This window comes from Sceloporus undulatus, chromosome 1 (genome assembly GCF_019175285.1).
Source record: "Sceloporus undulatus isolate JIND9_A2432 ecotype Alabama chromosome 1, SceUnd_v1.1, whole genome shotgun sequence".
In the NCBI taxonomy this organism is placed as follows: Eukaryota; Metazoa; Chordata; class Lepidosauria; order Squamata; family Phrynosomatidae; genus Sceloporus; species Sceloporus undulatus.
Window position 1 is genome coordinate 284,244,385 of NC_056522.1, and position 14,856 is coordinate 284,259,240.

Sequence of the window (14,856 nt, forward strand, 5' to 3'; positions counted from 1 at the left end):
CTTTCCTTGTTAGAAATATATATGTGTATCCAGATAAATGAAAATACGCTGAGTATATATAGATTGGCTATACTTTAAAGAGAATTATTCAAAATGGGCACTTAGTCTTCACTTTATTGCAACTTTCTTATTCTTACATTCTCTGGCTTGCTCTTTAAACAACACTGCTTTTCAGTAACATACGGGAAATAAGAATCTTAAGTATTTTAATACTAGAAAGCAAGTACTAACTTGCCTGTTTTAAGCCCACTAAAATTCTACAGTGCTTCTAAAGCAGTTCTGTTGTGTGAGCCTTCTCCTTTTTCTTCAAGTGGATTGTTGAATGCAACTGGAAAGACAGTTCAGGAATATCTGTCATCTTTTCCTCATACTGGTCTCAATATCATCAACAACTCCAACCCTTCCCTCTCTCCTGCATTATTAAAGCAATTTGTGCCTGTGAGGAAGACAGAGTATGTGCCATGTATCTAGGGTCTGAAGGAGTTGCAAAAACCTTGTTTGGAAGCATTGGCTAATTCTCCATCAGAAGGAAGTAACTTTCTTGTTTTGTTGCTGAAGCTCCTCACAATTTATTCCACTTGCTATCTTTGTTTCATTTATTTCTTCCCTCTTTAGCAGCAACAACCTAGGAAAATACTAAATACAAAGGTAGGTGTGTTGCTCCATAAAAGATCTGTCATCACTTTGTAACAACCACCAAAATGTTACAAAAGACCATATGAACTCTGGAGTTCTCCACAACTCTTTACTGGGCTAAGGACGATAAAAATCAAATGATAAAGGATGAAACAGCAGGCAATTCAAAAATGAGGCTAAATTTTGCTGCTGTGAGGTCTTGAGAATAGAACTCAACTCCAAACAGTAACTTTTCAGAATGAATGAACTGGTTGGACTGAACTGATACACAATAGCAATAGCAAGTACTGTATATTTCCATACCATTTAACTTTAAAGCAGAACCCAATTCCTACACTACTCTCCCAACTCTGACTCTTAACTATTTACTGTATGGGGTTACAGTCCTCCTGAAAATGAAGGCTCGCACTCTGGGGGTACTACTGGATTCAGTCCTGACCCTGGAGGTCCAGGTCTCAGTCAGAATTAGGAGTGCATTTGCACAGTTAAACTAGTGCACTAATTATGCCTGTTCCTGGAGAAGTCAGATGTAGCAACATTAACATATGCCTTATTTACCTTCCGGTTGGATTACTATAATGCGCTCTATGTGGGGCTGCCTTTGAAAAGTGGTCAGAAACTTCAGTTACCCTAAAGAACAGTAGCTAGATTGTTAAAACATTTTTTATACCAAAAGGCTTTTAGAAACTGACTGTGGTGGGCTTTTAATGCTGTGTTGTGCTGTTTTTAAGGTTTGGATGTAGCCTTTTAATGAATATTAATATTTTTAATGCTTATAGTTTTTCATATTTTATTAAGTGTTTTAAAATAAATTTTATATTTACACTTTGCCTTTTTAATCTGTATTGTTTAAATATTCTGTTAGCCACCTTGAGTCTCATTATTGAAAGAAAGGCAGGGTATAAATAATGATGATAATGATAATCCAGTCAGCCCTTCATATCCACAGATTTTTTTTATCCATGGATTCAAGCATCCATGGCTTGAAAATATTTTAAACATATATAAATTTCAAAAAGCAAGCCTTGATCTTTGCCATTTTTTACATGAGACATCATTTTACTATGCCATTGTACATAATGGGACTTGAGCATCCACAGATTTTGGTATCCACAAGAGGTCCAGGAGCCAAACACCATCAGATACCAAGAACTGAGCACTGTAACCTAAAGCTGAATTTAATCTTTAACTACTGGTCCGACCCAAAGCATACTTAGATTAAGACCCTCTTGGGCAGTGAAACTACACCAGTGTAGACAACAGGTGCAGCAGTAGTGGCAGGAGGGGAAAGGTCCTGCAGAGGCAATTTTGCAAGGCTGCTTTCCCACAGTGCCTTTAGCTTCAAGAAGTCATAGGGAGCCACTGAAGAAACAGGCCACTTGGGGACTTGCATGCCATACAGCAGGACACACTTTCTATGCCCTTTTTTTGCTGTGTAGTCCTGCAAAGTGTGCACTATGCCAGCATAACAGTGTGTCATGTTAGCTTAGTTCACCAATAGAATTCTAGCCTAAACCTACTCTGTAGAACTGGTTTCTGAGTAGATACATTTTGGATTGAATAATGGAGAAAAACATACATTAGAGTTTCTTCCTCTAATGATGGTGCTGATAGCAAGATACTGTATATAACTTGGATGCCTGAAGGTGGCCCATTTGTTAGGTGCTGTTCCCTTTCAAAAGCTTGATGGAAGAAAACTCCACCAACTTCTTGTAAGATGGTACAGGTCTGGCTGCAGCATTAAAACTACACTGGCATTGGAGATCTAGTACACTTAGAGCATTTAAATCTGATTGAAGATAAACTAAGTGGTTATCCAGATTGTCTCCAATGAAGTGGAATTCATATTCATACTAATGCAATAACTTATACAGTATTTAACTATTTAGCAGCAGAAACCTATACTGAAGGAAGAGGATTTTATGCCACCAGAAGCCACCAGGTATTGATGCCCTGAGGTTCACCTCCTGCTACTACTAGACAAAGTACCGGTAACAACAATAATAACAATTAGTTATAATATATATAAGAAAAATCAGTCAATAAAAGCAGACAATTAAAATGCTACAATAACATGCTAATATACAAAAAACTCATTATCAGTCAATGCCCATCTTGGCAACCTTAGCATACTCAGTAACTCAGCAATCTGGCGAATTGAAGAGGAAGGTCTTCAAGCTTTTGCAAAAGCGAGTAAGATATTCTTCAAGCCAAAGGTCCAAAGGAAGACTGTTTCACAAACACGAAACCAGATCCTGAAAGTTACTCAATCTGGCTTCTATCGAATTTTTAAAATACAGCATCTAAAATCTTTATACAGCATCCACTCTATTAATAAGCAGACTGCTCATTTTCAGCTCTCCTACCAATAAAGGATGGGATGGAGGCAGAACTAAATTTGTAGCACTACATCTTTTTCTTCCTTCATTGCTCCCTCAATTCCAGGGGTTACTCCAGGTGAAAACATCATATCATCTGCTAAGAGGCTTATCTGAATTTATGTCTGTAGGCCTCTCCTCTCCCATTTCAACTTAAAGGAGTCGATGGGCCCGAACAGACAGGCCAAAATAAAGCTGCATTAGGTCACTTTGGAGGTATGCTATTTAAATGAAACATGCATCTTAAGAGGCCAGAAACGTGCCAAAGCTGTAATCCAGTCCTTAAGACTGGAATGTGGCTTTGGCGTGGCTTCTGGCCTCTTAGGACACATGCATCATTTAAACAGCATACCTCCAAAGTGGCCCAAAGCAGCTTTATTTTGGCCTGTCTGTTCAGGCCTATGGGGGCATAGATGGGCATGAAGGAGCGGCCTATGGCCACTGTGCTCAGGAACCAGAGCAACTGCACACCTTGCTCTCAAAGCAGGTCACTGTCATGTTCCCAAAACCGGACGCCAGCAGGAGCATTTTTCCTCCACTCCTTTTTCCGGTGGTTTCAGGTTACCACTGGCGGCCTCAGAGTAGCTCCCAGCCGCTCTAGTGGCATGTGTCAGATGAATGCCATGCCCCCAAAGCAGCTTGAAGCCACTCCTTTTGGACTATCTGTTTTAGGCCATAGTTGAAAGAGACCACAAGGGTCATCCAGTCCAACCCCCTGCTATGCAGTGACACAATATCAAAGCATCCCTGACAGATGTCCATCCAGCCTTTGTGTAAAGACCTCCAAAGGAGACTCCACCACTCACTCTTACTGTCAGGAAGTTCCTCCCAATGGTCAGGTGGAATATCTTTTCCAATACTGTAGTTTGAATCCATTATTCTGTGTCCTATTCCCTGGAGCAGCAGAAAACAAGCTTGCTCCATCTTCAAATACTTAAACAGGGCTATCATATCACCTCTTAATCATCTCTTCTCCAGGATAAACATACCCAGCTTCCTAAGTGTCTCCTCATAAGGCATGGTTACCAGACTTTTCACCATTTTGGTGTCCCTTCTTTGGACACACTCCAGCTTGTCAACATCCTCTTTGAATTGGTGCCCAGCACTGGACACAGTATTCCAGGTGAGGTCTGACCAAAGCAGAATAGAGTGGCACTATTAGTTCCCTTGATGACAGACAATTCAGATGTCATGACTTCAACATCATGTTTTCCCTTTCTCTCTACACCCACATCAACCTGTGTTTTACATAATCTTGCCCACTGAGAAGTGATGAAACTGTCAAAAGTCTGCACACATACTGTAGTCTTCAGCTGGTCCTGTGTTAAGTAACCAAGAAGAGCAGATTTCACTTTCCTCCCCAAAATAGCTTATGAGCCATAGTGCCTTTTAGACAACTTAAGTACTCACTGCTTTCTATCTACAACTATATAATAATAATGATGATGATGATGATGATGATGATGATGATGATAATAATAATAATGTTTATTTATAGCCTGCTTTTCCAAAAAAATGATCAAAGCGGGGTACAGCATAAATGATGACAATGCATAAAATTCACATTACAGTATACTACAAATAACCAAATAAGGTGATCTTCACAAGTGTTTCTGCAGTGCAAGGAGGGCATTCAACACAATTATAGAAATTGCACATCTGAAAAGCTTAGTTGTACCTAACTGGCAGAAAAGTCATATAAATCAATGAAAAAGCTGAAAGGAAAATCCAGAATAACTAATCCCTATGATGTAGTAATTAAATGCCACTTTTGGCTACAGTTCATTAAAAGGCAGTATCAAGTAATAGGACAAGAAACAACACAAAAATATCTTTATAAAAATCAGGCAATTATGCATCCAATGATCTGTATATTCTCCACATTTTTCAAGTAAAGATGCACTATCATGACAGACTAGCATTTTAAATTTGGACAAATGCCTGCTTGTGAATTTGGAACAATTTTAACAGGCTGAAGAACAGGATTCCACAACAAATACACAAGTACTCTTTTCAAAGGAAAACTTACAACAAGTAGAAAAAGAATTATTCAGTGTCAATTTTCATTTGGATACTCTTGGCACTTTAGAATTCTGCCCAAGTACAATTTTGAGTTCCCACCTATCATTATAGAATATTCCACACGTACTATGGAAACAATGACACTGCCAAGCTTAATTCTGATACAAGACAAATGGTTTCTTGCCTTGCAAAAAGGGACAGTATTTAAGTTTGCAAAAAACACATCAGGCTAACAACATAATTGATTCTGTTCAGAAAGCAAGAATCCATATACAGTCAGCCCTCCATATCCACAGACTCTTTATTCATGGATTCAACCATCCATGGCTTGAAAATATTAAAAAATACATACATTCCAAAAAGTAAACTTTGATTTTGCTATTTATATAAGTGACACCATTTTACTATGCTACTGTATTTAATGGGAATTGAGCATCCATGGATTTTGGTATCCATGTGGACTTCATGATTCACTGATTATTTGGTGTTGCCTCTGTTGTCCAATGCAATTTTTAATAGGGACTGCAAGCTTTGTGCAACTGAAAGACAGCAAATATGTTGTGAGTTTGTAAGTCCCTATTAAAAATGGTATAGGGCAGCCACTGAGGCAAACCCCACCAGCCACCCACTTCTGCCTTGCAAAGGAACCCTGCCACCTTGAAGGCATTCCACTCCAGATTGTGTGTGTGTGTTTTAAATATGGTTGGGAGGGCTAGTGGTTTTTACACTTTTGTGGAGGTCCTGTGACCTAACCTCAGCAAATGTGGAGGGCTGATTGTATTTGTATACACACATGTTCAGGGCTGTATACTGGCATTAAATGACAATATCTGCATGTTGATCACATTTCACAAAGCTGGTATACTATCCTGATTTTCTCACCCCCATATTTCCTTAAAAGTTTAGTCCCTGACCACTTCTGAGTTCAGGCAGGTAACTTTCACTTTAGATTACAGCATATTATCTTGCCTGTTAAAGAGAACTGTCACTTCGAGAGCTGAACCCATTTATGGTGCCCTTTGAAAAAATGAAAAACCTGATAAAAAGCAAGAGCGAGTGGAATGGAGTGTCAGAGTTGAGAAAGTAGAGTTTCAAAGTTCTACTAATTAGGCCTATGTCTGAATAACCATTCAGCCTTTAAACTCACTTACCTGGAGCCAGTTGCTATGTTTTAGGCTTCTCCTCCTCCTCCTCCTCCTCCCAGGATGATTGTGAGAATAAAAGGAGGGAAACTCTATGTATGGCCCAAAACAGACAGGCCCAAAGTGCCGGCTTCAGGCACCATTGGGAGCACGGTGTTTAGACGACGCATGCCCCAAACATGGCCAGAAGCCATGCTGATGCCACACCATCACAGAAGAACCAGGGCAAGAAGGAGCAGGTAGAGTTTGCTCCTTCTGGCAGCCCAGTTCAAGACTGCAGTGGTGGCCCGGGTTGGGACTGGGCATGCGTGCTTGCTACTGTCCAAGCACAAACGGTGGTCTGTCTGTTTCAGCCCATGTTAACTGATTTCCTTGGGAAAAGGGAAGGATATCAACAGATAAAGCCTAAACTCTCCCTAGAAACCAAGATGATTAAATTGGGGCTGTCGTACTTGGGCCACATCATAAGAAAACAAGACTCACTAGAAAAGACAATAACGCAAGGGCAGGTAGAAGGTAGTAGGAAAAGAGGAAGATGGCATATCGGATGTCTAGACTCAGTCTACAAGACCTAAGCAGAACAGTGGAAGATAGGAGGATTTTGAGATGTTTCCTATACAGGATCCCCATGAGTCCAGAAGGCAGCTAACAACAACAACAATCATGTTAAACTATTATCTAAAATCTATAAGCTATGCCTTTCTAACCTACTTTTTCACTTGAATCAATCTCACTCTCACTAGAATATAGTTGCCCCTTTGAACTCGTGGGGGATCCATTATGCCTCCCCGCTCAAGTTCAAAATCCTGCACATATTCAAGCCCATAGGCCTGAATGGGGCGTGTGCATGTGGGGCGCACGCCTCATTAAGATTAATAGCGGTCACTCCTCTGCGGATTTACAAATCTGCACATTTCAAGTCTGCAGACTTGAAGGGGCGACTGTATATGTTCCCCAGAGATAAGGGGAAGTATATCAAAATGTATTCCTACAACTGTGTGTGATTTTTCTGTATTAAACAGATGACACAGAGGAAACACAACATTTTAAATGTTTACAGTTTCAATTATTCTCTCTCTGCTATTTCAATTTTCTTGTAAACATACTAGGAAGTAAATCAGAAAACAGAAAAACTGATTTTTGCATGCTAAATATTCAGCTTTTGTGTATGTTATATCAAAAAGAAAAAGAAAATACTGATGTATTCACTGGTCAAGAAACATCTGTAGTGGTAACTGACTTGGCTCCATTGCCACTAACAAGATCATACAAAGAAATGAAGAAACAGCATTTGAAATGTCATCATGCATAGTCTCTCTTAGCTATAAACTCCCACAAGACAGTCTTGGTCTTCTGGATACTAGATTTCAAAATTCTGCTACAGAAAACCATGAATTTCTTTCCCACACATCTACATCTGCAAAGCATAAGTAACTGGAAGCAAAGGCAAAAAACTGAACAGTTGCTTATCTTATAACGCCAAACCATACAGCAAAAACGGAAATATGCACTGTGGTAGTTAGAGGGGCTTAGATTTATGATTGACAAGTAGTACAGAACTCTGTCTGTAAATATCCACAATACTAAAATGTCTCCCCCTTTCCCCAAAACAGGAAGTCAAATGGCCTGTACTACTTCTTGTGCTTAAAAGCAGATGTCAGCCTTTCCTGCCTATGCCAACACGCAAGTAACCCCAGCAGGGCACTGGATCTGCTACGCTTAGGCAGAGGAGAAATGCTTGTGTGACTCCTGTATCCATTCTGGAACTGCAACAATCATGTGGCCCCTGAAAGATTAATTAACTTTATTTGGCATTAGTATCTGAAGACCAATCTTCTTCTTCAGATATATTGCTATAGTGGAATGAATTTTAATACCAGTACAAGCATCAAACTTTATGCAGCTAGTAGGATTCATATGTTTTTATCACACACAAATATTGCAATTCAAAGGACAGCATAAGGCTACTAAAATGGTCTGTTATCTCAAGGTACAGCTAGTGGTTCTATACTATACTGTACTATATTCCAGATGAATAGGGAGTAAACAGCATCTCTTTTCTTGAGATGAGTAGAATCTTAACGTTTACTCAGATGAAGCCACTATGCTACACTGGCTCTCTAAAGAATATGATACTTCTCCAACACCTGATGCCATTTTCTTGACAGTCCATTTTAAAAATAAAATTAGAGAAACCCACCTAGAACAGCTTAGTTAAATCAGGGGTAGGAATCATGCAACCATCCACATGCTGTTGGGGCTCCCAGCATTTCTCATCACTTATCACTAGGATTGCTGGAACTTCCCACATCATTTGGGGGGGGGGAGGGGCACATGAGTCCCATTCCCTCTGTTAGCTCCCACAGAAGTAGATCCAATTGATCCATTAAAGCCTGGTAAGTATTCAGTAGGTCTGTTCTAGTTGGATCAGAGTTTACTCTGACTGAACCACAGTCTACTAAAAAGCACAAAAAGCAAATTCACCAATAAGCACACGGGAGGTACTAGCACTCTCAGGAGAATGCTGAAGTTTGCAATAGGCAACAAACATTTTTTAAATCCCTAGGAAACAGGTCATCCTCAACCCAAAACAGTTCAGTGAGATATGATCATACTCAGTAGCCACTGAATGTAGAGGGTGAATTGCAAAAACGATAGGAAAGAGAAAACAGAAAACTGTGGTGAAAATAGGGGAAAATACCAGAGCTACTTCACACCGGAGACATAAACACTTCTATTAGGAAGTGGCAGGGCTTTGTAATATTTTGTTGCAGGTCCCACATACTGTCTCTAATAGCACAATAAATATCCTATATAAATTAAGAGAGTGTTTTTTTAAAGATGCAGCCAAGTGAACTGCAGAATACTGGCAGCACAGGAAATTCTGGAGAATTGTAAAATCAGTGGTTCAGTGCTTACAGATTTGAAAGCAAAAGGACCACCAACAAAAGAATGAGGCTTCTGTATACGTGTGGAAACATCCAAGGTGTGCAGAAATAACTGACGTACCAGAGAAGGAAAGAAGTCCACATGGAAAATGTTCTGCTCTCATGTTGTTATGCAATTCTGCCTACATGCATGCAGTGAAGAGATGCAAGTCCTCAATCTGCTCAGTTCTAGGCTTTTATGAGGCAACAGATCTGTACACTAGGGAGATCGAGCTACAATATTAAAACGCTGCTATTCCATTTTTATTGCTATGATTGCCTCCTGATACATTATGAGATTTGCAGTTTATGGAGGGGCATTTAGAATATTCACCCAGAGCAGTCTTTAGGCCTCACTGAACTACAAACTTCAGAATGCAACAGGAAGCAGCCAGAGCAGTTAAAGTGGAATAGCAACACTCTAAGAGAGTAGTGTGATCATCTCCTTACTGTCTTCAGTTCTGTCATCTTGTGAGTGATTTGAAGAGACGGAATTATTACATTGCCATGGCTGTTTGGCTGATCTTTGGAGACTCACCACCAGTAAGAAAAATCTTCCATTTTTATGATTTAGGAAAGGGCAGGGAAATTTTCCTTGACAGTGAACAGCCCTATAGACTTACAAGACAGGGGATTGGCTACTCGTTGTGCAACATGATCAGAACCAGGCCACCAATGAGAAAGGCTTCCTTGCCCTTTTCATGGCCCAAAGGACTGCTTGGCTATTTCAATTTCTCCTGTGTACACAACTATTGTGTATACATATTGTGAATCTTCAATTACAGCACTTAAGCGATAACATCTAAATGGAGTACAGTCACCCTTCCTAAGTCGCAGATCTGAGATCTGTGTTCCTGAATATGCGCGGAGGGGCGACTTCCACTATTTACAATAGTGCATGCGCCCAGGCCATGTGCACAGGGGTGCACCACATTCAACCCTATGGGGCTTGAATAAGTGCGAGCCTCCGTTTTCGTGGGGGGGTCCATCTTTGTAGGGGGGCAACTGTATATTAAAACCAAGTTGTCTTCTATCATTTTTACAGGGCTAATTAGGATGTCATACTGATTAAGAAAAACAAAAAACTTTAAGTAGGTTTTAAAGGTTACAATATTCAAGATTAAAAGAGTTAGGTGGTGTTGACATCAATTTCCTTTATTTTCTTCCTTGTTCAGAGGAGGTACAGGACATATTTTCTCTTGGCACTCAGAAGTTAAATCATGCCTATCCATCACTTTTCCAGGAAGGTCCAGCCTCCAGTCATCACTTTCATCTGCACTGCACCCTCTCAATGGGAAATTAAAAGGTATAACTAGAATCAGTAAAAGAAACCAAAGTTTTCTTCTTCGGTGCTTCCTATTTTTCTTTGTGCTGTTCTGCGTTACTTCAGGTACAGTAGCTTAATCCTCACTACAGTATATCACCTTGCAAGTGTCTGCATCTCTTTTCTGCTCCCCCATGAGTTTCTCCCCTCATGAAGTGTGCTTTTTTGTCTTGGGCTCTTTGCATTTTCAACATCCTAGCATTCAGGCCATTGTATTCCCAATTACCATGTACAGATGTGAGAGCTGGATAGTGAAGGAAACAGATAGACAGAAAATCAACTCATTTGAAATGTGGCGCTAGAGAACAGTACAGGTACTTAGGATCTCATGGACAGCCAAGAAGACAAAGAAATGGGTTCTTGAACAGATCAGACCAGGACTCTTCTGGGAAGCAATGGTGATCCTATCATACTTTTGCGACATAATGAGAAGGCATGGGTCACTAAAAAAACGATAGTGCTAGGAAAGGTAGAGGATAGAATAAAGAGAGGAAGACCACAAACCAGATGGACAGACTCAATCAGGGGAGTTATGGGCAAGGGCTTGCAGGATCTGGGCAGGGCAGTGGAGGATAGTGATTCTTGGAGATGTGTCATCCACAGGGTCGTCATGAATTGGAACCGACTCGAGGGCAACCAACAACAACAAAGTGAGTAAGATCATAACACAATCTTTCTGTAAACGAGTTGAGTTCAGAACTAGAAGAAAGGGAAGACCATGCACCCAAGAAACCTACTGACTTTATATGCCATTCACAGGTCCAAAGTGTATCTAATACATCACTGCAAACATAATCTCTACAAGTAGCCAGGATCATACATCCACTGCAATATTTTGTTCCATGTCACATTTGTTCCATACTGACTTTTAACTCGAGGTTCACTATGAAACACATGCAGAACAGCTTGCACAATTTCTCAATAGTCCTAGGAAATATAACTGATTCTTCATTAAATATGTAAGTACCACTATATTAAAAACATAATGTTGTTGTGTGCCTTCAAATCATTTCTGAGTTATGGTGACCCTATAATGGGGTTCTCTTGGTAAGATTTGTTCAGCGTAGGTTTGCCATTGCCTTCACCTAAGGCTGAGAGGGTGTGACATGTTGTGTAAGGTCACCCAGTGGGTTTTACGGCCAAACGGGGAATCGAATCCTGCTCTCCACAGTCGTGATCCAACACTCAAAACACTATGCCATGCTGGCTCTCTGAACATATCTAATAGGTCACTATATTTTAATATTTACAGGGTAGCAGAATCTCCTTTCCTGCTATAGGTAAGAAATTGTTTCCTTGAAAGCCTCTTTTATTTTTCCCAACCCTTGCAGGGGGTGGGGGAGCTGAATACTTTTCCTCAAGCTGGATTTTAAATTTAAGCATTTAAAAGGCTAGGCTACTGAAACCACTATAAAGTAACGGATGGCACAATAAAATTCAAATGATGCAAGGATGGGAAGCAATGAGATGAGCTCAGAACAGTCTCTGGTCATTAAAGATGTGATCATTAAGAATTAGCGATACCTATCCATCCCTGACTATCAGCATTTGTAACTTGGCAATTCCACATTTGAAACCTCCACACTCCTCTCTCTTCTTTATTCCAGAACCACGCCTTCTTTAATGCCTCACAGGTGAGCCTATTACTATTTATTATGAAGAAGCTTCCCTTCTTTCTTCCAGGGACCTTCAAACAAGTTTGCTTCCCTGCTTGGCAACCCAAGGAGTAAACATGAACTCTTGAACCTGAACTGCTGTTGAAAAGAAACACCTTGAGAGTAGGAAAAGAAAACACTAATTCTCCCAAAAGGTATCCAGAGGTGTTGCCCAGATTCTTATTGTTGTTGTGTGGCTTCAAGTCGTTTCTGACTTAAGGTGACCCTGGGGTTTTCTTGGCAAGATTTGTTCCCAGGAGGCTTTCCACTGTCTTCCCCTGAAGCTGAGAGTGTGACTTGCCCAAGGTTACCCAATAGGTTTCCATCGTGGCAGAGCTGGGATCCAAACCGTGGTCTCCAGAGTTGTAGTCCAACACTCAAAACTACTATGCCACGCTGGCTCTAGTTAAAGTACACTGGCATCCAAAATCCATGAAACAGGGATAGCTTTATTCGACCAACCAAAATGCACAAAATACACCATGCAAGCTTTTGAAGATGCACTGGCTTCTTAGAGGAGTTAAAAGCCACACTCAGATATATAATATATATATATATATATATACACACACACACACACACACACACACATACATACACTCATTCCTCCATATTTGTGGATTTGATTATTCATATTTTGATTAATATGTTCTCTCTAGGAATATCTAGGTCCTCCTGTGCAACTCTATGGTCAGTGTCTGTCGGACCTTGACCACAGAGTTGCCCTGGAGGACCTAGAGATTCCTAGAGAGGTGTCCTCTCAGGTGAAAACATGGTGGTTTTGTTATTTGTGGTTTTTCCATATTGACGGGGTCTTGTGCCCCTGACCCTAGCGAATATGGACAGACAAGTGTATATAAATGAAATGGAAAAGGGGCCAGTGTGATATGATGTTCTGAGCCCTGGACCAGGGCTGCGTCTGCACAGCACAATTAACGCAGTCTGACACCGCTTTACCTGCAATGGCCCAATGGTATGGAATTCTGGGACCTGTAGTGTTGTGAGATATTGAGCCTGCCTTGTCAGAGAGGTACCCTGAACTTGCATGGCATTGAGACATGGAAGCCAAAGTGGTGTCATGCTGCTTTGTTTCTGAAGTGTGGCAGTAGCCCAGGGCATTTGGGAGACTAGGGCTCAAGAAAAGCCATGGAGACCCACTGGGTGAACCCACAATAGTGTTGCCTTAGGGCAAGCCACACTCTCTCAGCCTCTGGGATGGCAATGGCAGCCCCAAGCAAAACGTGCCAAGATGAAAACCCCATGAGAGGGTCGCCATAAGTCAGAAACACAACAACAACAACAGCAGCAGCAGCAGATTGCCCGAAGAAGCTTCCTGGGAGGGAGGTGCCAGTCCAGGAAACGACAGACAATATAACCAAACCCCCAGAACAAGCCAGAGACTTCTTATCCAGGGGCGGTGCGTGTGTGGAAAGGGAAGCCACCTCAGTTGTGGCAGAGAGAAAGGGAAGGATATAAAGGAAGGAGGCGGAAAAGCAGCAGCGTGGCTGGGAAAGCGCCCCTCAGTCCTTGCCCCTGGGGCGCTGCTGCTCGCCCTCCTGCTCCCCGCTTCTCCCCTGGCAAACCCCGGCCGGGCTCCCATTGTTCCTGCCGCCCTTCCCTTCCTCCTCCTCCCTTCCCCGCCCCAAACACTTTGGGGAGAGAGAGAGAGAGAGAGACACGCTACACACACAGAGTAGGCCTCGCATCAATCCCCGGCCTTTCCTAGCGCGGCCCCCCACCGCTGCGGAGCTTACCTGGGCTTGCTGCTGTAGGCCCAAGCGGGGGATGGAGGAGAAGCGGAGGAGGCGGCGGCTGCGGTGGCCGAAGCCATGGGGAAGCTCCTCTCCATCCTCGGGGCTGAAGGGGGGAAAGGGAGAAGGGGGCGAGGCTGTGGAGGAGGAGGAGGAGGAGGAGGAGGAGACCCTTCCCGCTCGCAGGAGGAGGCGGGAGAGGAGGAGGAGGAGGAGGAGGAGGGCCGCCACTACTAGGACTGCTGCTGCTGCTGCTGCTGCTAGTAGCGGCCTCCCTCCCGTTTCCGCTGCGGAGGAGCCCCCCGGGCCTCGGCGGTGGCAGGCCCAGGCCTTGGCTGGGGACCCATGGCTGGCCCAGGCCTTCCAGGAGGAGGCTCCTCCCACGCGGACCCGGGCGGAGGGGCTCCAGCCAGGCCCCGAGCAGCAGCAGGAGGAGGGCAAGGGGCCAGGCCTCCCTCCGCCTCCTCCGAGGCCTCACCTCTGTTTCTAACGCCTGGCCCCCGGGGGGCGGTAATTCCCAGATGTCCGCCATTTTGAGCAGGACTAAAGGGCCTTGAGGCTTTTCCAGACCCTGCCCAACATTTCAGGCTTCTCTCCAACCTCTCTAGGCATCTAGTTTTGAGCAGGACTAGGGTAACCAAGAGTCCTCCTTTTTGCAGGAGGACAATCTTCTGTCCTCCATTTTTGAGCACGAAGGGCAGGGTGACCAGGCCTCCCTCCTTTTCCAGGCACAGCCCCTACATTTCAGACTTCTCTCCAGGAGGAATTTTTTAACGGCCTCCATTTTGAGCAGGACTAAAGATAGGGTGACCAAGGGTCCTTTTTGCAGGACCTGACCTCCACTTCAACCTCCTGTCTGGGAGGGATTTCAAAATGTCCTCCATTTTGAGCACTAAGGACAGGATGACCAAGAGTCCTCCTTTTCCAGGCACAGGCTCTACATGTCAGACTTCTCTCCAGGAGGAATTTTTTAATGACCTCCATTTTGAGTAAGACTAAAGATAGGGTGACCAAGGGTCCT

General features: G+C 42.7%; 1 protein-coding gene across 2 annotated transcripts in view; it reads right to left on the reverse strand.

Annotated features, from left to right (window-relative positions):
- The window catches only part of QSER1 (glutamine and serine rich 1), a 54,496-nt gene extending 40,513 nt beyond the window's left edge, over window positions 1-13,983 (reverse strand). For both annotated transcript variants that reach the window (XM_042465280.1, XM_042465271.1), the window contains exon 1: window positions 13,839-13,983. In XM_042465280.1, coding sequence (XP_042321214.1) covers window positions 13,839-13,933 — 95 coding nt within the window. In that variant the 5' untranslated portion in view covers window positions 13,934-13,983. The remainder of the gene's footprint in view (window positions 1-13,838) is intronic.
- Window positions 13,984-14,856: the final 873 nt, after the last annotated feature.